The 27,980-nt window shown below is 44.3% G+C and overlaps 2 protein-coding genes across 2 annotated transcripts; both read right to left on the reverse strand.

The window, feature by feature from the left end:
* Window positions 1–95: 95 nt before the first annotated feature.
* On the reverse strand, window positions 96–27,979 carry LOC149453423 (uncharacterized). Its single transcript, XM_089688579.1, is given in 8 exon segments — window positions 96–1,094; window positions 21,986–23,075; window positions 24,120–24,261; window positions 24,376–24,676; window positions 24,678–25,018; window positions 25,105–25,260; window positions 25,382–25,501; window positions 26,042–27,979. Coding segments are annotated over 8 exon segments (3,243 nt in total). The 5' UTR covers window positions 26,234–27,979; the 3' UTR covers window positions 96–193.
* On the reverse strand, window positions 1,353–9,305 carry LOC149453424 (uncharacterized). The gene is made up of 6 exons (XM_089688542.1): window positions 8,106–9,305; window positions 7,829–7,984; window positions 7,619–7,742; window positions 7,405–7,502; window positions 7,149–7,290; window positions 1,353–1,592 (listed from the first exon to the last, which is right to left on the reverse strand). Exons 1-6 carry the CDS (start codon window positions 8,259–8,261, stop codon window positions 1,489–1,491), a joined length of 780 nt encoding a protein of 259 aa, XP_089544668.1. The 5' UTR covers window positions 8,262–9,305; the 3' UTR covers window positions 1,353–1,488.
* Window position 27,980: the final 1 nt, after the last annotated feature.

A 27,980-nucleotide genomic window follows, 5' to 3' on the forward strand; every position in this document is an offset into this window, starting at 1 on the left:
ATTGACGTTTCGGGGAAATATAAGAAGCCAGCAGATGAATGAGCCAACTGGGTTGTCCATAAAACTGAATTGCCACTTTTACAAGGATGAACCCCTTTAAAAAAAAATATCATTTATTATCATACACTTGTTTTATTGGTAAAACCATACATTTGTCAACAGTATCGGCAGGTGTGTTTCCTCTAATGTGTAATTAGATTTTCGTGATGTATGACACATTTCCCGCACTCTGAGAATGAAAAGGATGTCTGTTGGCGTGGATTCTCTTATGTTTAAAATAATCTTCTTTCTGAATAAACAGTTTCCCGCACTCAAAACATGACAAGGGACGCTCGCTTGTGTGATTTATCTGATGCATCAGTAGTTTTCCTTTTTCAGTGAAGCATTTCCCGCACTCTGAACATGAATAAGGCTGCTCACCAGTGTGAGTTCTCTGGTGTCTAAGAACATCTCCTTTCTGAATGAAGCATTTCCCACACTCTGAACACGAAAAAGGACGCTCACCAGTGTGGGTTCTCTGGTGTATACTAAGTTTTTCTTTCTGAATGAAGCATTTCCCGCACTCCGAACATGAAAAAGGACGCTCACCAGTGTGAGTTCTCTGGTGTCTAAGAAGGTTTCCTTTTTTAGTAAAACATTTCCCGCACTCTGGACATGAATAAGGACGCTTGCCTGTGTAACTTTCCTGGGGTCTAAAAAACATTCCTTTCACAGTGAAACATATTCCCAACTCTGAATTTGAACAAGAACGCTCACCTGTGTGACTTTTCTGGTGTCTAAGAAGGCTTCCTTTCACAGTGAAACATTTCCCGCAATCTGAACATGAATATGGCCGCTCACCCGTGTGAATTCTCTGATGTGAAAGAAGGTGTCCTTTCTGAGTGAAACATTTTCCGCACTCTGAACATGAATAAGGACGTTCACCTGTATGAATTCTCTGGTGCCTAAAAAGCTCTCCCTTCTGAGTGAAACATTTCCCACACTCTGAGCATGAATAAGGACGCTCACCAGTGTGAATTCTCTGGTGTCTAAGAAGCTCTCCTTTCTGAGTGAAATATTTCTTGCACTCTGTACATGAATACAGGCGCTCACCTGTGTGAATTCTGTGATGTGTAAGAAGTTTTTTTTTCATAGTGAAACATTTACCGCACTCTAAACATGAATAGGGACGCTCAATTGTGTGGATTTTCTGGTGTATAAAAAGCTCTCCTTTCTCCCTGAAACATTTCCCACACTCTGAACATGAGAAAGGAGGCTCACTTGTGTGATTTTTCTGGTGTATAAGAAGCTTGCTTTCTTCAGTAAAAGATTTCCCACACGGGGAACATGAAAAAGTCAGACTGCTATGAGATCTGTGATGTATATGAAGTTCAGACTTGCTCTTAAAAGATTTCCCGCACATCAAACATGACAAAGAACTGTCAACTGTTTGACCTCCTTCATGGCTTAGAGAAGTTTCCTCAGGATTAGATGAACTGGAAGATGAATCTACACTGTGAGGTCTTCTAAAGATGTCTGAGGTACCAGGATGTAATTGATCGGGAGATTCCTCAGCATCTGAGGGAGCAGTTGATTTCTCCAAACAATAGGACCTGTGGTGCAGATTTTGAAAGATAGAATTAACTCCTGGTGAATGTTGTACAAAGTCATCTTCCTCCGAGGTTCTACCAACATGGCGTCCTTCTGTTAGAAAGCAAAAGTAGAATAAAAGGAAAATACTTTCCACATTCTGCCCTCCCCAGTCATTCATAGAAATATTAACAACTCTGGACAAGTATACAATATATCCAAACCAACTATGGAGATGGACCTTTCATATGGTGTCCAGTATCTCCTTCTCATTTGTTGGGAACATGACGTTATATTGAGGAATGGAGATGGACCTTTCATATGGTGTCCAGTATCTCCTCCTCATTTGTTGGGAACATGACGTTATATTGAGGAATGGAGATGGACCTTTCATATGGTGTCCAGTATCTCCTCCTCATTTGTTGGGAACATGACGTTATATTGAGGAATGGAGATGGACCTTTCATATGGTGTCCAGTATCTCCTCCTCATTTGTTGGGAACATGACGTTATATTGAGGAATGGAGATGGACCTTTCATATGGTGTCCAGTATCTCCTCCTCATTTGTTGGGAACATGACGTTATATTGAGGAATGGAGATGGACCTTTCATATGGTGTCCAGTATCTCCTCCTCATTTGTTGGGAACATGACGTTATATTGAGGAATGGAGATGGACCTTTCATATGGTGTCCAGTATCTCCTCCTCATTTGTTGGGAACATGACGTTATATTGAGGAATGGAGATGGACCTTTCATATGGTGTCCAGTATCTCCTTCTCATTTGTTGGGAACATGACGTTATATTGAGGAATGGAGATGGACCTTTCATATGGTGTCCAGTATCTCCTCCTCATTTGTTGGGAACATGACGTTATATTGAGGAATGGAGATGGACCTTTCATATGGTGTCCAGTATCTCCTCCTCATTTGTTGGGAACATGACGTTATATTGAGGAATGGAGATGGACCTTTCATATGGTGTCCAGTATCTCCTCCTCATTTGTTGGGAACATTATTATTATTATTATTATACAGTATTTATAAAGCGCCAATAGTTCGCTCAGCGCTGTACATTACAAAGGGGGACAGAACATGTGACAGAACAATACCAATACAACGCAAAACATGAGGGGATCGAGGGCCCTGCTCTTTCGAGCTTACAATCTAGGAGGGAGGGGATGGTGGCACAGGAGGAGATAGCTGTGGGGGATGGAGTGGTAGGAAGAGTGGAGGAGGTCGGCAAGTTAGCAGGGGGCGGGGTAGGCTTCCCTGAAGAGATGGGTTTTCAGGGTGCGCCTAAAGGAGAGGAGAGTAGGTGATAATCTGATGGGTTGGGGCAGGGAGTTCCAGAGGATGGGTGACACCCTGGAGAAGTCCTGGAGGCGGGCATGGGAGGAGGAGACCAGGGAACTAGAGAGAAGGAGGTCTTGTGAGGAGCGGAGTGTGCGTGCTGGGTGGTACTTGGATATTAGGTCAGTGATGTAGTTCGGGGCAGTATGGTGGACGGCTTTGTACGTCAGCGTTAGGATTTTGAATTTGATCCGTTGCGCAATCGGAAGCCAGTGGAGGGATTGGCAGAGGGGGGTGGTGGAAACGGAGCGGTTGGAAAGGTGAATGAGTCTGGCAGCCGTATTCAGGATGGACTGAAGCGGGGATAGCCAGCGGCGAGGCAGGCCAGTGAGGAGGGAGTTGCAGTAGTCGAGTCGTGATATGATGAGGGAGTGGATGAGCTGTTTAGTGGTTTCTGGGGTTAGGAACGTGCGTATTTTGGCGATGTTGCGGAGGTGGAGTCTGCACGAGTTTGTTAAAGAGTGGACTTGGGGCTGGAAGGATAGGTTGGCACCAAGTACTCTGGCCTGCGGGGCGGGTTTGATGGTGGCGTTGGACATGATGGAGAAGTCAATGGGGGGTGGGGTCTGGGCTGGAGGGAAGACAAGAAACTCGGTTTTGGAGAGGTTCAGTTTAAGGAAGTGGAGCGACATCCAGTCTGATATGTCGCTCAACAGGTGTGTGATTCGGGCGGAGACCGAGGGGGTGAGGTTTGGGGTTGAGAGATAGATTTGTGTGTCGTCGGCATAGAGTTGGTAGTTGAAGCCGTGAGAGTGTATGAGTTGGCCAAGGGAGGAGGTGTAGATGGAGAAGAGAAGGGGCCCGAGGACAGAGCCTTGAGGGACCCCAACAGAGAGGGGGAGTGAGAGGGAGGTGGTGGCATTATAGGTAATGCTGAAAGAGCGTTGTGACAGGTAGGATGAGAGCCAGGAGAGAGCAGAATCTCTGAGGCCGAGGGAGTGTAGTTTTTTGAGTAGGAGGGGGTGGTCGACTGTGTCAAAGGCCGCAGAGAGGTCAAGGAGTAGGAGCACTGAATAGTGGCCATTAGCTTTGGCGGTTAGCAGGTCGTTGGAGAGTTTGAGTAAGGCAGTTTCGGTGGAGTGTAGGGGACGGAAGCCGGACTGTAGGGGATCGAGGAGGTTGTTGTCGTTGAGGTGAGAGCATAGGCGGGTGTAGACTAGGCGCTCGAGGAGTTTAGATGTAAATGGGAGCAGGGAGATGGGTCTGAGGTTGTTCGGGTCATTGGGGTCCAGGGAGGGCTTTTTAAGTATGGGGGTGATGTGTGCATGTTTCAGAGGGGAAGGGAAAGTGCCGGAGGAGAGGGAGAGATTGAAGATGTGGGTGAGGGAGCGTAGGATGGAGGGGGAGGGAGGTTGTAGGAGTTGTGAGGGGATAGGGTCAAGGGGGCAGGTGGTGAGGCGGGCATCAGAGAGGATCTTGGAGACTTCTTCGATGGTAGTAAGGTCAAAGGTGCGGAGTGTTGGGGGAGCTTCAGTATGAGGAATGTAGGGTGGGGTGGAAGAGGAGGTCAGAGCAGTGGTGGGGCCGTGGGAGAGGGGTGTAGAGTGGGTAGCTGAGTGAGGGGGAAGGGGGTTGGAGGAAGTTTGAGCAGCGACAAAGTCCCTGTGGGTTATGTCGAGGGGGAGGGGGGATGAGGGGGTAGCTGTGTGAGAGGGGACGGGTTGAGAAGGCGTGTGAGTTGCGGCAATGTCCTTGCGAATTGTGTCAATCTTGTTTTTGAAGTGATTGGCAATCTCAAGGGCAGTGAGTGAGGTGCTGGGTGGAGGTGGGGGTGGCGAGAGTAGAGAGTTGAAGGTGGAGAAGAGTCGGCGAGGATTGGAGGAGAGGGCCTTGATGAGGGTCAGGAAGTAGGCTTGTTTGGCAGTATGGAGGGAGGAGGTGTAGGTGTGGAAGGCAGATTTGTATCGGGTGAAGGCTTGTTGGGATTTGGTTTTGCGCCATAGTCGCTCCAGGGCACGACTGTGTCGTTTGAGGGTTTTAGTGTGATCAGTCTGCCAGGGCTGGAGCGGTCGGGGTCTGATGTTGCGTGTGGTTAAAGGCGCTAGTGAGTCAAGGGCTGTTGACAGCGCATTGTTGTAGGCGGTCATAGCCAAGTCGGGGCAGGACAGGGGGAGGATGCGGTCATGGAGTTGATCAACTGCAGAGTGGAGGGAGGCAGGGTTAAGGTTGTGGAGGTTACGGCTGGTAGTAGTGTGACATTTGGAGGGGTAGGCGTTGGAGGATGAGGAGATAGAGAAGGTAATCAGGTTGTGGTCAGAGAGAGGGAAGGGGGTGTTAGTGAGGTTGTGGGGAGCGCAGCGGTTGGAGAAGACAAGATCAAGGATATTACCGTCGGAGTGGGTGGTGGATTGTATGCACTGTGCAAGTGCAAAGGAGGAGGTTAAGTGGAGGAGATGGGATGTGGCCGGGTTGTCGAGGTTGACAGGGATGTTGAAATCCCCAAGGATGATAGTGGGTAGCTCAGAGGAGAGGAAGAAGGGTAGCCAGGAGGAGAAGTCTTCCAGGAAGCGGGGTATGGATCCAGGAGGCCGGTATATCACAGCAATCTTCAGGGGGGTTGGGGAGAATAGTCGGATGCAGTGGGCCTCGAAGGAGGAGAAGGATAGGGAGGGGGGGTTTGGGAGGACTCGGAAGGTGCTCAGCGGTGACAGGAGCAGGCCAACCCCACCACCTTTACGACCGTTGGGCCTGGGTGAGTGGGTCCAGGTGAGACCGCCGTAGGAGAGTGCAGCAGGGGAGGTAGAGTCAGTGGGCTGGATCCAGGTTTCCGTGATCGCTAGGAGGTTGAGGGAGCGGGAAACAAAGAGGTCGTGGATGGCGGTAAGCTTGTTGCACACCGATCGGGCGTTCAGGAGTGCACATGAAAACAGGGGGGAGATTTTAGAGAGCAGGGGGACAGATACTAAGTTGCGGGGGTTGCGGCAGGACGTGGAGGCGGGAGGGTTTTGTGAGGGAGGTGGTGGAGGGCCAGGATTCGGGGAGATGTCCCCCGCGGTTATGAGGAGGAGAAGGGTGAGAAAGGTGGCATGGGAGCGGGATGTGCAGGAGCGTGAGAAACTACTAGTGGAGGTGTTCGGGTCAGTGGGAGAGTGGAGTAATAGGAGGAGGTGGTAGGTGCCATAGAGGGGTGAGGGAAGCAGTGAGGGCACAATATACAAATGTTTGGGAGGAGCAGAGGGATATAGTGAATGGATTTTGGGAACAGAGGAGAGGAAAATGAGAAGGAGGAGTGGAAGAGGCATTTTGGGGAGGTGATGAAAGCAATAGTAGGGAGATGATAGCAATGAGGGGTAGATGTACAAGTTTTGGGGTGGAGCAGAGGGGTAAAGAAATGAGATTTGGGAACAGAGGATAGTAATATGAAGAGGAGAAGAGGGGTGTATTATATAAAAGGTACACGGAGTGGGACTCAGGTATGTAAAAGATATTTCCCAGGGTGTTTCCTTGCAGTCTGTCCAGCATGCAGTAGAGTTTCTTGCTGTTGTTGTGTCTTCCTGCTGCTTAAGTTCTCCTGCTTTAGTTCAACTGCTGTGTTTAACATGGTGTGTGTGTGGGAACATGACGTTATATTGAGGAATGGAGATGGACCTTCCATATGGTGTCCAGTATCTCCTCCTCATTTGTTGGGAACGTGACGTTATATTGAGGAATGGAGATGGACCTTTCATATGGTGTCCAGTATCTCCTCCTCATTTGTTGGGAACATGACGTTATATTGAGGAATGGAGATGGACCTTTCATATGGTGTCCAGTATCTCTTCCTCATTTGTTGGGAACATGACATTATATTGAGGAATGGAGATGAACTTTTCATATGGTGTCCAGTATCTCTTCCTCATTTGTTGGGAACATGACGTTATATTGAGGAATGGAGTTGCACCTTTCATATGGTGTTCAGTATCTCCTCCTCATTTGTTGGGAACATGATGTTATATTGAGGTATACCTTGATGAACCTTTCATATGGTATAATCTCATCATATCTAATTTCGGGAGAGCGTGGAGTTAAATTGAGGAATGCAACTTAAACTTAGAGTCTATCTAAGTGGACCTTCCGTACTGCTCTCTCCTTTACAATAGAGTCTCCTCTTACCCAGTCATGTTAGGGGCGGCTGATTCTCCACTATTGTTGTAGAGATCTAGTTACTGGACAATGTGAAATCTACATATCCTCAGTCATCAATCCCAATACTGAAGCAGTTTCTTTATTTAGTATTCATTACTCACCCTTGCTGATATATAGAGAAGGCTCCTCCTGTTTAATCTCTGCCACAAACCCAACATTCTCCGTAGACTGTTCATAATCCAACAAAGACATCTCCTCTTCTTCCTCTTTAACCTCAACTTTCATATACATCTGTTCTTGATACTAAGTCAACAGAATGATAAAAAAAAAAAAAACTGTGAGGACCACTAGGCTACATACAGTAGATGAGTATGATCTTCTATAGTTTGGAGACACTCTTGAGTTCTAGTCATCTACCTGATGATGGTGAGGGATGGTGTGATCTTCCGGTGTAGAATCCCAGGAATACAGAGGACGGGGACATCTCTCTGGTTGGTTCCCATGACTGGATCCATCTGTAGTAAACACACACACTGACTGAATCCATTATTTCTATGTGTTTATCAGATGATGGGGGATCTAGGTGGAGCCTCCGTACTGCTCTCTCCTTTACAATAAAGTCTCCTCTTACCCGGTGATGTGAGGGGAGGCTGATTGTCCATCATGACGTCCTTGTAGAGGTCCTTGTGTCCTTCTAAATACTCCCACTCCTCCATGGAGAAATAGACAGTGACATCCTGACACCTTATAGGAACCTGACACACACAATGATACAGTCACCATCCAGACACATCCCTTGTCTGTTACTGGAGAATGTCCCAGAATTCCCGTCACCGCTCACCTCTACTGTCAGCAGACCAATGATCTTCTGGGTGATTTCCAGGATTTTCTGCTGATTGTTTTTCCCAGGTGTCAATGATGGAGCTGGAGGTGATAGAGGGGGACAGCTGCCAAGTATCAATGGTTCCCTGGGTGTCTTTTTCACCACTTCATAACCCTGTGTAACAAGAGATGCTAACTATAAAATAAATGTAAATATTTCTACAACCCTTCTCACCTGGTCAAGTCTGGGTTTATTAATAGAGTGAGGTCTTGTGACCTCCCAGAATCCTCCTTACCTCGCCGTTCAACAGGTAGATGATCTCCAGGGTGAGGTTTAATATCCGCTCAGTTTTTTGACTTTGTTCCTCCTCCATCCTCTCTGAGGGGGTCATGTGATTTATATGGGATTCTCGTCTCTGTAGACAGAAAATAAACTGAAAGAAAAGAATCATCTGCACTGTACTGGAATAGATAACGTGCAGAGTCTTCTTCCATTGTTACTAGATCATGTGATTTTTAAAGATTTTAGGTAGTAACTGCTATAAACCAGAGGCTCTGGATGGACAGTTGGATAAATGGTTCTATATTTAGGATGGATCCAGTCTATAAACCAGAGGCTCCGGATGGACGGTTGGATAAATGGATCCATATTTAGGACGTATCCGGTCTATAGACCAGAGGCTCTAGATGGACGGTTGGATAAATGGTTCTATATTTAGGACGTATCCGGTCTATAAACCAGAGGCTCTGGATGGACGGTTGGATAAATGGCTCTGTATTTAGGATGTATCTGGTCTATAAACCAGAGGCTCTGGATGGACGGTTGGATAAATGGCTCCATATTTAGGACATATCCGGTCTATAAACCAGAGGCTCTAGATGGACAGTTGGATAAATGGTTCTATATTTAGGATGTATCAGGTCTATAAACCAGAGGCTCTGGATGGACGGTTGGATAAATGGCTCCATATTTAGGACGTATCCGGTCTATAAACCAGAGGCTCCGGATGTACAGTTGAATAAATTATTCTATATTTAGGATGGATCCGGTCTATAAACCAGAGGCTCTGGATGGACGGTTGGATAAATGGGTCTATATTTAGGATGTATCCGGTCTATAAACCAGAGACTCTGGATGGACGGTTGGATAAATGGTTCTATATTTAGGACGTATCCGGTCTATAAACCAGAGGCTCCGGATGGACGGTTGGATAAATGGTTCTATATTTAGGATGATTCCGGTCTATAAACCAGAGGATCCGGATGGACGGTTGGATAAATGGTTCTATATTTAGGATGTATCCGGTCTATAAACCAGAGGCTCTGGAATAAAAGTTGGATAAATGGTTCTATATTTTGGAGGTATCCAGTCTATAAACCAGAGGCTCTGGAATAAAAGTTGGATAAATGGCTCTACAGTAGATAAAAGACTCCACAGTAACTATGGAGGAAGAGGAGGATAAGGGGGGTTACCGAGTATAAATAATAAATAGTATAATATTACCTCCTCTGCTGCCAGTTCTAGCAATGTCTCCTCTCTAAGGCAGGTGATCCATCACTTCCTGTCTGTATCTTACATCACTTCCTGTCTGTCTGCCGCTATGATAATAAAAGAGATGACTGCTTTGTGGAGAATATGAAATCTGCAGCCTTCGTTTTTCTAGTGTTGTCAAATTTCCTGAATTCAAATTAATAGAGTATCAGTTGATTTTGTGGTTGCTGACCCATAATGCCCGGCACAAATCAGAACCTGGCCAACAGCCTTACAGCTAGAGTTGCCACCTCATCCCTTTAAAATGGAACACATATGAATGACATGGGTTCTGAGGCTAATTTATTGCACATATGGCACTAAGTGTGTTTAATTCCCACCATACTCAGCCCCAGAACCCGTATCATTAATATGTGTTCGAGTTAAAAGCGATGAGGTGGCCACCCTACTTACAGCCACTAATAATGTGTAGGATCTCTATAGCCTCACCCCTCACTACAAGAGTGGTGGAAGGTTGGGATTGGTAGCCAATCAATTTCTAACTTCAACTTGTTCAATTAAGCTTTGATAAAAGAAAACCTGGAAGCTGAATGGTTTTTATGGAGAGTTGCACCAGATTTTGCACTTTCCAGTTTTAGTAAATAACCCCCTATGAAATATTATTTAATTGTAAGAAAATTGAAAGACAAGTCAACGTGCTTTGGAGGTTCCAAATGTCCCCATTCATCAGGGCTTACAACAGCTGATCTCTCCGCTGAGCAGGCAGATGAGAGGTCTGTGTCTGCTCCGCTGCTGCAGAGCGGACACAGACACCGCCCGCTGTCTTCTATGGGGTGGTCAGATGGCCACCTGTCCGTTTCCATCCGACTGCCATCTGATCCAATCCAACAGATCCACATCTGTCTGTTTTTGGCGTACAGGATCAGATTGGATGCCACATACCTGTGCGGTACAGCCTGGTGTACCAAATCACCACATTCCTAGCAAGGCCAGATTTACATTTCAGGAGCCCATAGCAGAGAATTCTGAAGGGCCCCCCTCCCCCCCGAAGACAGTAAAGGGGAAAGCTGTGGATTTTGATGTAAAGGGGAACACTGTAGACTGTGATGTAAAGGGGAACTCTGAAGGAGGAAACCTCTAAAGGAGGTCTGTGGTTACCTGAGGCCTCCCTTAAACAAGAGCCCCCAGAGTTAGAATCTGCAGCATTCCCCCTTACAGTGCAAGGGAAACCTTTGTGAACCCAGATGTAAAGGTGAACTCTGATGTAAGGGGGGCACTGCGGACTGTGATGTAAAGGGGAACTCTGATGTAAGGAGGTCTGTGGTTCCTAGAGCCCACCTTACACAAAAGTTGGCAGAGTTCCCTGTACATCAGAGTCCTCAGAGTTCTCCTTTACATCAGAATCTGCAGGGTTCCCCCTTACAGTACAAGGAGGACAACTGCGAACCTTGATGTAAAGGGGAATTCTGATGTAAGGGGGTCTTGGGTCACCAGAGCCCCCCCACCTTACACAAGAGTCTTTAGAGTTCCCTTTACATCAGAGTCCTCAGAGTTCTACTGTACAGGAGCATAGAGGGAGGGGACAACAGAGAGGGAGACATTTTAATTGCAATTAGTACAGCTGCAGCTTACTACCAAGTGGGCTCCAATGATGAGGAGAGTGGTGATGACGAGATGACTGTACCTGGGTGCCAAAGATTGTAGGTAAGGGAAGTAAGGGAGAAGCACAAATGCAGCAATGGCGGATTTTGTTTCCAGGCGCAAGGTCAGATGTCCATTGAATGGCACTGCCACACAGGTGCAGGCCAATGCTACACTCCCTGGTGACTTTATTAGGTCCACCTTGCTAGGACCAGGTTGGACCTCCTTTTGCCTTCAGAACTGCCTTCATTCTTCATGCCATAGATTCAACAAGCTGTTGGAAACATTCCTGAGAAATTTTGTTACATATGAACTTGATAGCATCACGCCGTTACTGCAGATTTGTCGGCTGCACATCCATGATGCAAATCTCTTGCTCCACCACATCCCAAAGGTGCTCTATGGGATAGAGATCTGGTGACTGTGGAGGCCATTGGAGTACAGTGACCTCATTGTCATGTTGGAGATGATTTGAGCTTTGTGCCATGGTGCGTTGTCCTGCTGGAAGGAGTCATCAGAAGATGGGGACACTGGAGTCATAAAGGGATGGACATGTACAGCAACAATACTCAGGTAGATCATGGTATTTAAATGATGCTCAATTGGTACTAAAGTGGGCCAAAAGTGTGCCAAGAAACTCTTCCCCACACCATGACATCACCACCACCAGCCTGAACTGTTGATACAAGGCAGGATGGATCCACCACACCATGACACCACCACCAGCCTGAACTGCTGATACAAGGCAGGATGGATTAATGCTTTCATGTTTACGCCAAATTTGGACCCTACCATCTGAATGTTGCAACTGAAATCAACTCATCAGACCAGGCAATGTTTTTCCAATCTTCTATTGTCCAATTTTAGTGAGCCTGTGTGAATTGTAGCCTCCGTTTCCTGTTCTTAGCTGACAGGATTGGCACCCGGTGTGGTCTTGTGCTGCTGTAGCCCATCTGCTTCAAGGTTGGATGTGTTATGCGTTCAGAGATGGTATTCTGCCTACCTTGGTTGTAATGAGTGGTTATTTGAGTTACTTTTGCCTTTCTGGCATCTGGAACCAGTCTGCCCATTCTCCTCTGACCTCTGATATCAACAACGCATTTTTGTCAACACAACTTTTGAAATACTCAGAGAAGTCCGTCTGGCACCAACAACCATGCCACGTTTAAAGTCACTTAAATCCCCTTTCTTCTCCAGTCTGATGCTCAGATTTAACTTCAGCAAGTCGTCTTCCCCACGTCTAGATGCCTAAATGCATCGAGTTGCTGCCGTGTGATTGGCTGATGAGCAATTTGTGTGACAAAGAAATTGAACAGGTGGACCTCATAAAGTGGCCGGTGAGTGTATATGAGAGAGAGAAATGTGTAGTGAAGATGGGTTAAAAATGTTGTCAGGTATTAGCAAGTCTCCTTATTGTGAACACAGCAAGTATGTAGTACATGAGATGAGAAGTGAGTGGGTGAAGACCAAGCTCGGTGTGGATGACTCCAAATCCTGAAGGCACATTCATCCAACATGCGCCCAATGTCTTGATGTATTACATGTGCCTTCAGGACCTAGGAGTCATCCACAGCGAGCTTGGTCTTCACCCTCTCACTTCTCATCTCATGTACCGATGTTATAGGTATTTGATGAATGTGTATGTAAATTTGTCTGTCCTCATGGAAGCTGGTAACATAGCCACCCATGCCCAGATTTCTCTTGTTCAGCCCGTAGTCTGAATGAGAAAAGAATCATTAAATTCCCTCATCTATGGATAAAAGAATTCCCACTGCCAGCTATTGCACTCAGTTTGGGCTAGAAACAAAGCTGGACTGGTTCAAAAAGTAACGGATAGGTATTAGGTGGTTTCGCAGGTAAGTGGTGGTACTGATCTCTTGATGGAGGTTTGGGTTGCTACCATACTTGTATGACAGAGCTGTCACTTCAGTAGAAACAACGCTTAAATGAGATGGAAGGACCAAAAAATACAACTCTTGGTGTAAGGATAAAAAAACATTTATTGAAAGTGTAAGATCCTTCATGATTCTCATCCGAGATTCCTTGAGGTTCGGGAACCTTGGATACTTTATTCCTTGCCATCCCTGCCTCCTACTAGTTATGACCTCCTATAGTCGCTGCCTATGTTAGCCCCGGATCCGTGATCCCTCTAGTTTCCCTTCTTTCATGTTTTCTTTCTTTTTTTTTTTTTATTTAAATATTTATTCGTTTTTCATGTTATTACAAAAAATCCATAAAAGGGGACACAATACATATAAATATTCATTACATTTCTAATTTACCCCTTCTAATAACTCTTTTCTTTCCCACCCATCCCAACCCATTCCCACCCCTCTTCCCCCTCCCTCCCCTCTGCAGGTTCTCTCCCACTCTAATCTCTCGAGGCCTAATAACTTTAAGTACCATCCTAGTTTATAGTTTTCTATATTTCTCTTTCAATCCTGATTTTTCCAATTTTTCCCATCTCATATAGTATACTCCCAACCTATCTTCCTGCATATGGTAAAATTTTTCCATTCTACTAATCTGGTTTACTCTATTGATCCAGTCTTCCTCCTTCGGCACCTCTGTTTTCTGCCAAAACTTGGGTATCAAACCTTTTGCAGCGTTTAAATAGTACCATACGCCTGATTCTTTATATTTATTTACTGATGTCTCAACATTATGTAGGAGACACATCGTTGGGTCTAACCCTATGTCATTTCCAGTTATTATTTCTATCAATTTAACTATTGTCTTCCAAAAAGCTTGAATTTTCGGACATTCCCACCATATGTGAAACACCGTGCCCATCTCTCCACATCCTCTCCAACACATTTTTGAATTTTCCCCACTCATCTTATACTCAATACTCGGTGTAATATGCCATCGTGTCAAACACTTATAATTAATCTCAACCTCTCTCATACTACCGTTCTCGTGTATCAATCTAAATATCTTTTTCTGTTTATCCTCGTCTAACACCACATCCATATCTCTTTCCCATTTCGTTATAAAAATTAACTTTGTGTCTGTGTCTAATTCTGTGAGTATTCTATAGATTTTAGCAATACCGTGTTTCCCATCTCTACGTGTTTCTAACAGCCTTTCAAACATATTCCACTCCTTTTTTAATCTCAGGGGTTTTGGGAGATTTCCAATGAAACATTTTAATTGATGATATTTCCACTCATCTATTCTAGTAAAAATATCTCCCTTCTTCTCTTTTAATTCTTTAAATGTTCTCAATTCCCCCTCTACCAATACATCTCTCAATTGGGTATCTTCCTTTTTAAACCATCTCCCTGATATCTCATCCTTTCCTGGAGGGAAATACTCAGTGTTTGCAAGAGGCATTAATATAGAGTTGAATTCCCATTTCATGTCTTTGTGTAAATTATCCCATATCCTTAAAACATTTAAAGTGTAAATACTTGTGCTTTCTTTAATTCTTCTATAATGTGCTGGAACCCATATCATCTTACTCAAACTAATTCCACTCAGTTAATTTTTACCCAACTTTTCCCCTTATGGTTAAATGTCCAGTCATAAATTCTTGCTAAAATTACTGCTTTAAAGTATCTCTTGACATCAGGTAGTCCCATTCCCCCTTTCTCTTTAGTCCTACTTAATGTTTCGTATGATATTCTTAGTTTTTTATTCCTCCATATATATCTTGTTAACATTTTTTTTATTATTTTAAAAAAAGCCTCTGGGAGTTTGATTGGAACCATTTGAAATCTATAGAGTATTTTAGGTATAATTACCATTTTAACTAGGTTTATACGTCCTATCCATGATGGATTTCCTCCTTCTAATATTTTTAATTCTTCCTTGGTCTCATTTATCAAAGAAATATAGTTTAATCTATACAATTGTTTATATGAGATAGCAAGTTTTATTCCTAGGTATTTTATATCTTTTTCTCTCCATATAAAGGGGAATTCTTTTTGTAGCTTTTCTTTTTCACTCTTTGGTATATTGATGTTCAGAATCTCTGTTTTTGTTGGATTAATTTTTAGATTTGATAATTCACCATATTCCTTAAGGATCTTCATTATACTTGGTAGTGTTATTCGGGGGTTGCCTACATAAAACAATAGGTCATCCGCAAAGGCCGCTATGTTCTATATTTTCTGTCTGGATTCCCTTTACCGCTACACTATTCCTTATTATTGACAACAGGGGTTCCAATGACAAAACATACAACAAGGGGGACAATGGGCAGCCCTGTCTTGTTCCATTGGACATCCCAATGGATTCCGACCTCTCCCCATTTACCGTGATGATTGCGGTGGGCTCCCTATATAATTTACCTATCCACTCACGCATTCTCTCTCCAATCCCCAACACTTCCAAGTTGTCCATCATAAAGCCCCAGTCCACTCTATCAAATGCCTTCTCGGCATCAATTGACAAGAGCACCACTGGGGCTTTCCCTTTTCTACTTTTCTGAATAAGCATCAGAGTTCTCAACCTGTTATCTCTACCCTCTCTCCCTGGGACAAAGCCCACCTGATCTCCATGGATCCATTCAGGCATTAGGTCTTTCAGCCTATTTGCTTGAACCTTTGCGTACAACTTGGTATCAGTGTTCAATAATGAAATTGGTCTATAGCTGGAGCACTGAGAAGGATCTTTTCCCTCCTTGTGAATGAGTACGACATGGGCCTGAAGAGATTCTCTCCTCCCCTCCATCCCACCTCCCAGATCATTCATATACTTCTTCAGCTTCGGTAACAATAATTCACTATATTTTTTATAGTACTTAACTGTGTAACCATCCGGTCCTGGGCTTTTTCCACCCCCTGTACTTCTTAATGCTGCTTTTATTTCTTCCTGGGAAATTTCCGCATCCAAGGAGTTCAATTGTGCTTCACTTAGCTTTGGTAATCCCGCATTTTTTAAATATATCATCCTTTTTTCGTTGATACCCTCTCTAATTTCTTTTGGAGAACCTTGGGGACTAATATTATACAACTTTCTATAGTACTCCGTAAACACTTTAATAATCTCTTTAGTTGAGTGGACCAACTCCCCCTTAGGACTTTTTATCTTTTCTATATAATTCCTGTTTTTCTTTCTATTCAGAGCTCTCATTAAGTATTTTCCTGGTCTATCTCCCCATCTATATCTTTCGCTTAATACTTTGTTATATACTCTTCTCCTCTCCTCTTCCATCAATCTCTCTAGCTCATCTTTTTTATCCATTAACTTTTGTCTTGTTTCTCTGGTTATTTTTTTCTTATGTATCTGCTCCAAGTCCAGGATTTCTTTTAGGAGTCCACTAACCCTCTCTCTTTTTTCTTCCTTGCTCCCATCGCAATCAAGATTCCTCTTATATATACCTTATGGCTTTCCCATACTGTAGCTGTCGATACTTCCTCTGTCTCATTCTCCTTAAAATATACCTTGATCTCTTCCCCGATCTTCTGAGCAATATCCTCATCCAAGAGAAGAGCCTCATTTAACCTCCATCCTAAGCCTCCCGTCCACCGTCTTCCCCATTCCATTTTCATTATGACAGGGGCATGATCCGAGAATGTTCTTGTCTCTATTTCTATTTTAACCAACAATTCAATGAGTTGATGGTCTATTAAAATATAATCCAGTCTCGAATATATCTCATGTGCATTAGAGAAGAAGGTATAGTCTCTGTCTTTCATATGCATTATTCTCCAGGTGTCCACCAGTTGGTACTCGTGGATCACTTTTTTCAAAGCTCTCAGAGACCTACCACCTTCTCTCTGCACAAGGGAGGTTGCATCTTTTTGTGGGTCCATACAGAGATTTAAATCTCCTGCTATTATCAAACGCCCTTTTTTAAAATCTATCAATTTTTTCAGCAGACCCTTCAAATAGATCTCCGGCTTCTTGTTGGGGCAGTATATATTGGCTAATGTACACTCGATTCCCTGTAGTTTACCTTTCAAGAACAGGAATCTCCCCTCCGGATCAGTCTTTTTATATTCCAGCTCAAATCTCATATTCTTTGCCAATCCTATTGCCACCCCTTTTGCTCTTTTAATTGGAGAGTCAGCGTAATACCATGTTGGATAATATTTGGATTTTAATTTCACGTTTGACTCTATCTCAAAATGTGTCTCCTGTAAAAATACCACTGACGTTGCCCTATGATGTAACTCTTTAAACAACTTAAATCTTTTCCCAGGACAATTCAACCCATTCACATTATATGTTATAAACTGTATTTCTTCCATCCTTCTTAATTCTGCCTATCTCTCCTCTAATTCGCCTCCTCCTATTAGGCCCAACTATCATGCAGAGTATTAGCCCAGCAGCCCCTCCCCCGCCTCCCTCCCACCCAACCCCCATCTCCCCACCCACCCCCCCTCTCTTATTTTTCCCCTACCCATTTTTAGGCTTGTAAGCTGCCTACAAATCATTTGTGGATCTATTTCCACCATTGATTTAAAATTTTGGGCGTAAGCTCCGCCCATGGACGGCTCACCTCTCCTTCGACCTCCCCAGATCCCCTCTCTCTATCAACTGGACTCAGCAATAATCTTTACTTCCCCCCCTTAACCGGAGCTTCCAGAAGGGCTTCCACATCGACAGGGGAGAGACAAGGGGGGTGAGAAAAAAAAAAAAAAAGCATATTTTTTAGTTAATTCTCCCTCCTTTCTCTCCCCAACCCCGGGGCCTCCCTCCCTCTCCCCCTGACCCGCTGCCAGTCCTCTTTTCTTGTATCATCCGTATCTCCTTTTTCTTCTTCTTCTTCTTCTTCCCACCCAGCTATCTCCATTCTTTGCAAGTCCAGTCTATCACAAAAATCTCTCAGTTCCTCCGGGAATCTCAGATAAGCTGTAACCCCATTTTTCCAGCCAATTAGAGATGCTGAGGTACCCCATCTATACTGCACATTCTGTTTTCTCATTTGCTCCAACAGGGGTCTCAGGGATCTCCTTCTCCATAGGGTCTCTGATGTTAAGTCCGCATAAATTTGGATAGTCAGATCTCCATACTTAATTAATGATCTTCCCTTGATCTTCTTCCATATCTCATCTTTGACCCCAATTTTTTGGAACTGGACAATTATATCTCTCGATCTTTCCTTCTCAGTAGCTTGTTTGAACTTTCCTATTCTGAACACTCCATCTAGTTTGATCCCGTCTGTTTCAGGTCTGTCTCTTATGGAGTTTAAAATTTTATTAACTAATTCATATAATGTTTCCCCTTTTGCAGACTCTGGAATTCCTCGTACTCTAAGGTTACACCTTCTTTCTTTATTTTCTTGAACTTCCATCCTATAGAGCAATTTTTTCTGAGTTTTCTCCAAATGGGTTGTTTTTTTCCTTAGATTATCTATGGTTTGGGCCTGGGTTTTAACTTTCTCCTCTGTTTCTTCCATTCTCGATAGCAGATGCCCTAAATAATTTCGAATAGCTGTCATTTCGTGTTTTATCGTTTTCTCCAAACTTTGAAACATTTCTATCATCTCCTTCTTATTTGGTACTTGTAGTTCACCGTCAAATTCTTTTTTTCCCAAGCCATCCACTATTTGTTGGCTACAGCTGCTGTTCATACCCAATGATAATCTAGGACTATTTCCTGAGCTAGTGTCCATTTCCCCTTTTGCACTTGCGCCTTGGGCCCTTTCTGGCGCAATATTTCCATATGATGTAAATTTCTTTATCGTGCCTGTTTGAGACCCTTTGAGCCCTGTTCCCATAGAACCTTTATTCTTCATATCCTCTATATGTTTTTTGTCTTCTATATTCTCTAGATGGGGTTATACCGCTCCTTTATGATTTGTGGACCAGACAGGCTTGCTATTTTGGGGGACTCTTCTCTTCTTCTCTTCTAAACCCAGGGAATCCTCCCCTCCCCTCTTTCACCCCTTGGTCCCCAATGTCACTCAGGGGTCCACTACGCAATAAGCCCCCAACAGCTCTCACTCGCCCTTCTCTTCTCAGGACGGTGGCTCCAAGCTTGAGTGGAGGGCTTTCACAGCAGTTCAGTCCAGGGGGGATTCCTCTGGGTTTCCGATGCTGTGCCTCTTTTTTCGCTTTTCTCATTGGGATTCGTCCCAGGGATGCAGGGTGGGTCTCCTGGTACTCCCGGGCCTCCCTGACCAGGATCGATCAGCCAGCCGGGGGTTATAGGCAGCAGTAAGCCGGGGGTTATAGGCAACAGTAAGCCGGTAACAGTAAGCCGGCGGCTCCCTGTCACATCAGGACGCCGGCCAGCTTCCTCTTTCCCCCAGAGATCCTCCGCGGCTGGTCACGTGCTCCTGCAACGTCACCTCGCCTCCCAGCCGCTTGGATCTCTCTCTCCTGAAGCGCGGGGGAACCGGCCCGTCACTGCAGCCTCCGTCCAGCTCCCATCTCTGGCTCTCCGGGCTCCACTCCACGGCCCTCCAGACTCCGGTGAGTCGGGTCCTACTAAGGGTCACTGGGGAGGTCAGGAAGCGGTACCTAGCAAGGAGCTAGTGCTGCTCGCTCACCACAGCCGCCATGTTTAGGCTCCTCCCCTTGAACATCTTTCATGTTTTCTTTCTGATTCCCTTTTGTTTTATTTTCTTTTTTTCTAACCTTTTTTCTTTTCTCTTCTTTTTCCGATATTATGTTGGCTTACTGCGGCTATTTGGTTCGGCTTTTTGCCGTCCCTTCTTGATGTCATTGGACATTTCGTTATTTGACTAATACAAGTCAGCAGGATGTCTCTGTTTATGTGTTATTGTTTTGCTCCGCCCCTGCGAGGGCGTATTTTGAGCGTGTTATATTCTTAAAAACAAAACTTTCTTAATAAAAATATTGATGCAAAAAGTGTAAGCTTGTACAGCTCATGCCGACGCGTTTCAGAGGAATGGCCTCCCCCTTCCTCAGGTCTGCTGGTACGTGGTAACGGAGATGGATGGACTAGCCGGCATTTGCCATCACACAAAATTCTGGTACTACCTGGGAGCCCATCCAGATCTGTTAGCAACGTACTGGAAGCCCTGAAGAAGGAGGAAGCAATTCCCCTGAAACCCGTTGGCTTGATCTGTACAATCCCAGGCTTTCATGTTAGCAATCTTCCACCAAGAGTTGGGTAATTTGGGACACTAGGTGCTCCTTCCTTCTCATTCGAGCCATTTTACTCAGACATCTGCTGCTGTCCAAACACCCAAACATTTGTAAAGAAGGAAGTCGAAACAGAATACTGTGCATTGTTGAGCTATTTTTTGTTCATTTACGTTACAAAACCAGAATATCCTGTCCACAGAAAATAAAATCAAGGCCTAGTTTAAGTCAGTTCTTATACAATCAGGTTCAATGATGAAAACACATCCAAATCTATCAAGTTGTCCATTAGGTGGACTGATGACAAGATAGCTCCTTGAGTATAGAAAAGCAATGAGATTGATGAACGAAGAGTTGGCCCCGCCCTTTGCAGCTATAACAGCTTCAACTCTTCTGGGAAGGCCGTCCACAAGGTTTAGGAGGGTGTCTATGGGAAGGTTGGACCATTCTTCCAGAAGCACATTTGTCAGGTCAGGCACTGATGTCGGGGGAGGAGGCCTGGCTCGCAGTCTCCGCTCTAATTCATCCCAAAGGTGTTCTATGGGGTTGAGGTCAGGACTCAGTGCAGGCCAGTCAAGTTCCTCCACCCCAAACTGGCTCCTCCATGTCTTTATGGACCTTGCTTTGTGCACTGGTGGGCAGTCATGTTGGAACAGGAAGGGGCCATCCCCAAACTCTTCCCACAAAGATGGGAGCATGAAATTGTCCAAAATGTGGCCTTAAGAGTTCCCTTTAGTGGAACTAGGGCTCCAAGCCCAACCCCTGAAAAGCAACCCCACACCATGATCCCCCCTCCACCAAACTTTACACTTGGCACAATGCAGTCAGGCAAGTATCGTTCTCCTTGGCAACCACCAAACCCAGACACGTCCATCAGATTTCCAGACAGAGAAGCGTGATTGGTCACTCCAGAGAACAGGTCTCCTCTGCTCTAGAGTCCAGTGGCGGCGTGCTTTACACCACGGCATCTGACACTTTGCATTACACTTGGTGATGGAAGGCTTGGATGCAGCTGCTCGGCCATGGAAACCCAATCCATGAAGCTCTCTACGCACTGTTGTTGGGCTCATCTGAAGGCCACACCAAGCTTGGATGTCTTTAGCTATTGACTCTGCAGACAGTTGGCGACTTCTGCGCACTGTGCGCATCAGCATGCACTGACCCCGCTCTGTCATGTGACGTGACCTACCACTTGGTGGCTGAGTGGCTGTTGTTCCCAGTTGCTTCCAGTTTGTTATAATCCCACTAACAGTTGAGCGTGGAATATTTAGTAGCCAGGAAATGTCATGGATGGATTTATTGCACAGGTGACCACCTATCACGGGACCACGCTTGGAGTCACTGAGCTCCTGAGAGCGACCCATTCTTTCACCAATGTTTGTAGAAGCAGTCTGCATGCCTAGGGGCTTGATTGTATACACCTGTGTCCATGGAGGGGATTGGAACACCTGAATCACATGATATGGAGGGGATTGGAACACTTGAATCACATGATATGGAGGGGATTGGAACACCTGAATCACATGATATGGAGGGGATTGGAGCACCTGAATCACATGATTTGGAGGGGATTGAAACACCTGAATCACATGATTTGGAGGGCGGGGCCAATACTTTGGGCAATATAGTGTATTTTATATTACGGAACATGCTAAAGAGAGGTGAGGACACCAGGAAAGGTAGGAGGAAGATCTCACCATTGACGTTTCAGGTAAATATAAGAAGCCAGCAGATGAATGAGCCAACTGGCTTCTCCATAAAACTGAATTGCCACTTTTACAAGGATGAACCCCTTTAAAAAAAATATCATTTATTATCATACACTTATTTTATAGGTACAGCTATACATTTGTCAACAGTATCGGCAGGTGTGTTCCCTCCAATGTGTAATTAGATTTTCATGATGTATGAAACATTTTCTGCACTCTGAGCATGAAAAGGATGTCTGTTGGCGTGGATTCTCTTATGTTTAAAATAATCTTCTTTCTGAATAAACAGTTTCCCGCACTCAAAACATGACAAGGGACGCTCGCTTGTGTGATTTATCTGATGCATCAGTAGTTTTCCTTTTTCAGTGAAGCATTTCCCACACTCTGAACATGAATAAGGCTGCTCACCAGTGTGAGTTCTCTGGTGTCTAAGAACATCTCCTTTCTGATTGAAGCATTTCCCGCAGTCTGAACATGAAAAAGGACGCTCACCAGTGTGGGTTCTCTGGTGTATACTAAGTTTTTCTTTTTGAATGAAGCATTTACCGCACTCCAAACATGAATAAGGACGCTCACCAGTGTGAGTTCTCTGGTGTCTAAGAAGGCTTCCTTTCACAGTGAAACATTTCCCGCAATCTGAACATGAATATGGACGCTCACCCGTGTGAATTCTCTGATGTGAAAGAAGGTGTCCTTTCTGAGTGAAACATTTCCCGCACTCTGAACATGAATAAGGACGTTCACCTGTATGAATTCTCTGGTGCCTAAGAAGCTCTCCTTTCTGAGTGAAATATTTCTCGCACTCTGGACATGAATACAGGTGCTCACCTGTGTGAATTCTCTGATGTGTAAGAAGTTTTCTTTTCATAGTGAAACATTTCCCGCACTCTAAACATGAATAGGGACGCTCAATTGTGTGACTTTTCTCGTGTATAAAAAGCTCTCCTTTGTCCCTGAAAAATTTCCCACACTCTGAACATGAGAAAGGAGGCTCACTTGTGTGATTTTTCTGGTGTATAAGAAGCTTGCTTTCTTCATTAAACGTTTTCCCACACGGGGAACATGAAAATGTCAGACTACTATGAGATCTGTGATGTATATGAAGTTCAGACTTGCTGTTAAAAGATTTCCCGCACATCAAACATGACAAAGAACTGTCAACTGTTTGACCTCCTTCATGGCTTAGAGAAGTTTCCTCAGGATTAGATAGATTGGAAGATGAATCTACACTGTGAGGTCTTCTAAAGATGTCTGAGGTACCAGGATGTGATTGATCAGGAGATTCCTCAGCATTTGAGGGAGCAGTTGATTTCTCCAAACAATGTGATCTGTGGTGCAGATTTTGAATGATGGAATTGACTCCTGGTGAATGTTGTACAAAGTCATCTTCCTCCGAGGTTCTACCAACATGGCGTCCTTCTGTTAGAAAGCAAAAGTAGAATAAAAGGAAAATACTTTCCACATTCTGCCCTCCCCAGTCATTCATAGAAATATTAACAACTCTGGACAAGTATACAATATATCCAAACCAACTATGGAGATGGACCTTTCATATGGTGTCCAGTATCTCCTTCTCATTTGTTGGGAACGTGACGTTCTATTGAGGAATGGAGATGGACCTTTCACATGGTGTCCAGTATCTCCTCCTCATTTGTTGGGAACGTGACGTTCTATTGAGGAATAGAAATGGACCTTTCACATGGTGTCCAGTATCTCCTCCTCATTTGTTGGGAACGTGACGTTATATTGAGGAATGGAGATGGACCTTTCATATGGTGTCCAGTATCTCCTCATTTGTTGGGAACATGATGTTATATTGAGGAATGGAGATGGACCTTTCATATGGTGTCCAGTATCTCCTCCTCATTTGTTGGGAACATGACGTTATATTGAGGAATGGAGATGGACCTTTCATATGGTGGACAGTATCTCCTCCTCATTTGTAGGGAACGTGACATTATATTGGGGAATGGAGATGGACCTTTCATATGGTGTCCAGTATCTCCTCCTCATTTGTTGGGAACATGACGTCATATTGAGGAATGGAGATGGACCTTTCATATGGTGTCCAGTATCTCCTCCTCATTTGATGGGAACATGACGTTATATCGAGGAATGGAGATGGACCTTTCATATGGTGTCCAGTATCTCCTCATTTGTTGGGAACATGACCATTATACTGAAGTATGAACCTTGATGAACCTTTCATATGGTATAGTTCCTCCTAATTTTGGGAGAGCGTGGAGTAAATTGAGGAATGCAACTTAAACTTAGAGTCTAAGTAGACCCTCCGTACAGCTCTCTCCTTTACAATAGAGTCTCCTCTTACCCAGTCATGTTAGGGGCGGCTGATTCTCCACTATTGTTGTAGAGATCTAGTTACTGGACAATGTGAAATATATATATCCTCAGTCAACAATCCCAATACTGAAGCAGTTTCTCTATTTAGTATTCATTACTCACCTTTGCTGATATATAGAGAAGGCTCCTCCTGTTTAATCTTTGCCATAAACCAAACATTCTCCGTAGACTGCTCATAATGCAACAAAGACATCTCCTCTTCTTCCTCTTTAACCTCAACTTTCATATACATCTGTTCTTCATACTAAGTCAATAGAATGATTAAAAAAACACAAACTGTGAGGACCACTAGGCTACATAGAGTAGATGAATATGATCTCATACAATCTGGAGTCACTCTTGAGGTCTAGTCATATACCTGATGATAATGAGGGATGGTGTGATCTTCCTGTGTGGAATCCCAGAAATACAGAGGACGGGGACATCTCTCTGGTGGGTTCCCATTACTGGATCCATCTACCTGATGATGGTGAGGGATGGTGTGATCTTCCTCTGTGAAATCCCGGGAATACAGAGGACGGGGACATCTCTCTGGTGGGTTCCCATTACTGGACCCATCTACCTGACGATGGTGAGGGATGGTGTGTTCTTCCTGTGTGGAATCCCGGGAATACAGAGGACGGGGACATCTCTCTGGTGGGTTCCCATTACTGGATCCATCTACCTGAGGATGGTGAGGGATGGTGTGACCTTCCTGTGTGGAATCCCGGGAATACAGAGGACGGGGACATCTCTTTGGTGGGTTCCCATGACTGGATCCATCTGTAGGAAACACACACACTGACTGAATCCATTGTTTCTATGTGTTTATCAGATGATGGGGATCTAGGTGGACCCTCCGTACTGCTCTCTCCTTTACAATAAAGTCTCCTCTTACCCGGTGATGTGAGGGGCGGCTGATTGTCCATCATGACGTCCTTGTAGAGGTCCTTGTGTCCTTCTAAATACTCCCACTCCTCCATGGAGAAATAGACAGTGACATCCTGACACCTTATAGGAACCTGACACACACAATGATACAGTCACCATCCAGACACATCCCTTGTCTGTTACTGGAGAATGTCCCAGAATTCCCGGCACCGCTCACCTCTCCTGTCAGCAGATCAATGATCTTCTGGGTGATTTCCAGGATTTTCTGCAGATTGTTTTTCCCAGGTGTCAATGATGGAGCTGGAGGTGATACAGGGGGACAGCTGCCAAGTATCAATGGTTCCCTGGGTGTCTTTTTCACCACTTCATAACCCTGTGTAACAAAAGATGCTAACTATAAAATAAAAGTAAATACTTCCAAACCCCTTCTCACCTGGTCAAGTCTGGATTTATTAATAGAGTGAGGTCTTGTGACCTCCCAGAATCCTCCTTACCTCGCCGTTTAACAGGTAGATGATCTCCAGGGTGAGGTTTAATATCCGCTCAGTTTTTTTACTTTGGTCCTCCTCCATTCTCTCTGAGGGGGTCATGTGATTTATATGGGACTCTCGTCTCTGTAGACAAAATAAATTGAGAATCATCTGCACTGTACTGGAATAGATAACGTGCAGAGTCTTCTTCCATTGTTACTACTTAGGATGTATCCGGTCTATAAACCAGAGGCTCTGGATGGACGGTTGGATAAATGGTTCTATATTTAGGACGTATCCGGTCTATAAACCAGAGGCTCTGGATGGACGGTTGGATAAATGGCTCTATATTTAGGATGTATCCGGTCTATAAACCAGAGGCTCCGGATGGACGGTTGGATAAATGGTTCTATATTTAGGATGTATCCGGTCCATAAACCAGAGGCTCTGGATGGACGGTTGGATAAATGGCTCTATATTTAGGATGTATCCGGTCTATAAACCAGAGGCTCTGGATGGACGGTTGGATAAATGGCTCTATATTTAGGACGTATCCGGTCTAAAAAACATAATGGACATCACAGTGACGATGGAGGAAGAGGACGGACATGATGATGGAGGAAGAGGACGGGGGGGGCGGGGGTTTTGGTTACTGGGTGTAAATATAAAATAAGATCTTATCACCTCCTCTGCTGCCAGTTCCAGCAATGTCTCCTCTCTACTTCCTCCGAATCCACCTCTCACCCGGAACTTCCTACTGATAAGTGACAATACTTCCTGTCTGACCCGGCCATCACTTCCTCTCTGTATGGTCCTTTGACAACAGTTGAGTTCTCCACCTTGCAGAGAATTTGAAGATGGCGGCCTATTTGGCATCTTGTGGTGTTCTGAGCAATTAGAAGTTCTGATCTGAAGCTTTCTTAGGAGCTTTGTAATAGTTTTCCATTAGATTCATTGGTTCCTGTTCACACAGTAGAGTTGTTTTGCTTAAAGCTTGAAAAATTATGTGATCTTCTCTTGAGTCGATCATTTTGGCCCCAGTGGATTACGATAGAAGCACTTGTAAAAGGAGCAAAAACGCGCTTAACGCACGGTTTCATATGTTGTCTTTTCCAGTCGCTAGCTTACTTATGGCTGCATAAACAGAAACACCAACTCCCATGGGAATTACTACTACTTGCTACTTACGCATGAAATATTTTTTAGTGATGCTCCAATATATCGGCCGCCGAAAATTATCAGACGAAAAAAGGGTTATCTGCATTTTGCTGATAGAAAAAAAATGGTGCTGATAATGATAATTGACTTCAATGCAAAATCGCGTCCCATTGACTTAAATGCAAAATCGCGTCCCTTTAGCCTCAATGTAAAAATGCCCCCCTTTTGACTTCAATAAAAAATCACGTGCCATTGACTTAGATGCAAAATTGCGTCCCATTGACTTCAATGCAAAATTGCATCCCATTGGCCTCAATCAGGGGCATATTTACCACAAGGCAAGCAAAAATGGCACGTGATGCAAAATCGCCTCCCTTCTACTTCAATGCAAAATCGAGTCCCATTGGCCTCAATCAGGGGCATATTGACCACAAGACAAACAAAAATGGCAAAAATCATGTGCCATTGACTTTGATGCAAAATCGTATCCCATTAGCTTCAATGCAAAAACGCCCCCTTTTGACTTCAATGAAAAATCATGTCCCATTGACTTCGATTGCAAAATCGCATCCCATTAACTTCAATGCAAAATCGCTTCCCATTGACTTTAATGCAAAATCGCGTCCCATTGGCCTCAGTCAGGGGCATATCTACCACAAGGCAAACAAAAATGGCAAAAATCACGTGCCATTGACTTGGATGCAAAATCGCGTCCCATTGACTTCGATGCAAAATCATGTCCCATTGACTTAATGCAAAATCACGTCCCATTGACTTCGATGCAAAATCGCATCCCATTGACTTCAATGCAAAATTGCTTCCCATTGACTTCAATGCAAAATAGCGTCCCATTGGCCTCAATCAGGGGCATATCTACCACAAGGCAAACAAAAATGGCACGTGAAAAATCACGTGCCATTGACTTCAATGCAGAATTGCCTCCCTTCGACTTCAATGCAAAATCGAGTCCCATTGGCCTCAATCAGGGGTATATTTACCACAAGGCAAACAAAAATGGCAAAAATCACGTGCCACTGACTTCGATGCAAAATCGCGTTGCATTGACTTCGAAGCAAAATCATGTCCCATTGACTTCAATGGAAAAATTGTGTCCCATTAGTCACAATGCAAAAACACCCCCTTTTGTCTTCAATAAAAAATCATGTCCCTTCGACTTCAGTGCAAAATCGAGTCCCATTGGCCTCAATCAGGGGCATATTTACCACAAGGCAAACAAAAATCATGTGCCATTGACTACGATGCAAAATCGCGTCCCCATTGACTTCAATGCAAAACCACGTCCCCATTGACTTCAATGCAAAATTGCGTCCCAAAATCATGTTCCATTGACTTCAATGCAAAATCGAGTCCCATTGACTTCAATGCAAAATCGAGTCCCTTCGATTTCAAAAACACCCCTCATGTTTTCAATTCATATTCCTTTAAATTCATGATATTAATTAAA

This window comes from Staurois parvus, unplaced genomic scaffold (assembly GCF_062004578.1).
Source record: "Staurois parvus isolate SC_StPar_1 unplaced genomic scaffold, SC_StPar_1.0 ptg000449l, whole genome shotgun sequence".
Lineage (NCBI taxonomy): Eukaryota > Metazoa > Chordata > Amphibia > Anura > Ranidae > Staurois > Staurois parvus.

What these genes read in the sequence shown, in the direction of transcription:
- LOC149453424 (XM_089688542.1), bottom strand. Translation starts at nt 8,261, where the DNA reads ATGATTCTTTTCTTTCAGTTTATTTTCTGTCTACAGAGACGAGAATCC. An exon ending in TCTACCTGTTGAACGGCGAG is followed by an intron (nt 7,985 to 8,105) that starts GTAAGGAGGATT and finishes CTTGTTACACAG; the next exon opens with GGTTATGAAGTGGTGAAAAA. An exon ending in TTGGTCTGCTGACAGTAGAG is followed by an intron (nt 7,743 to 7,828) that starts GTGAGCGGTGAC and finishes TGTGTGTGTCAG; the next exon opens with GTTCCTATAAGGTGTCAGGA.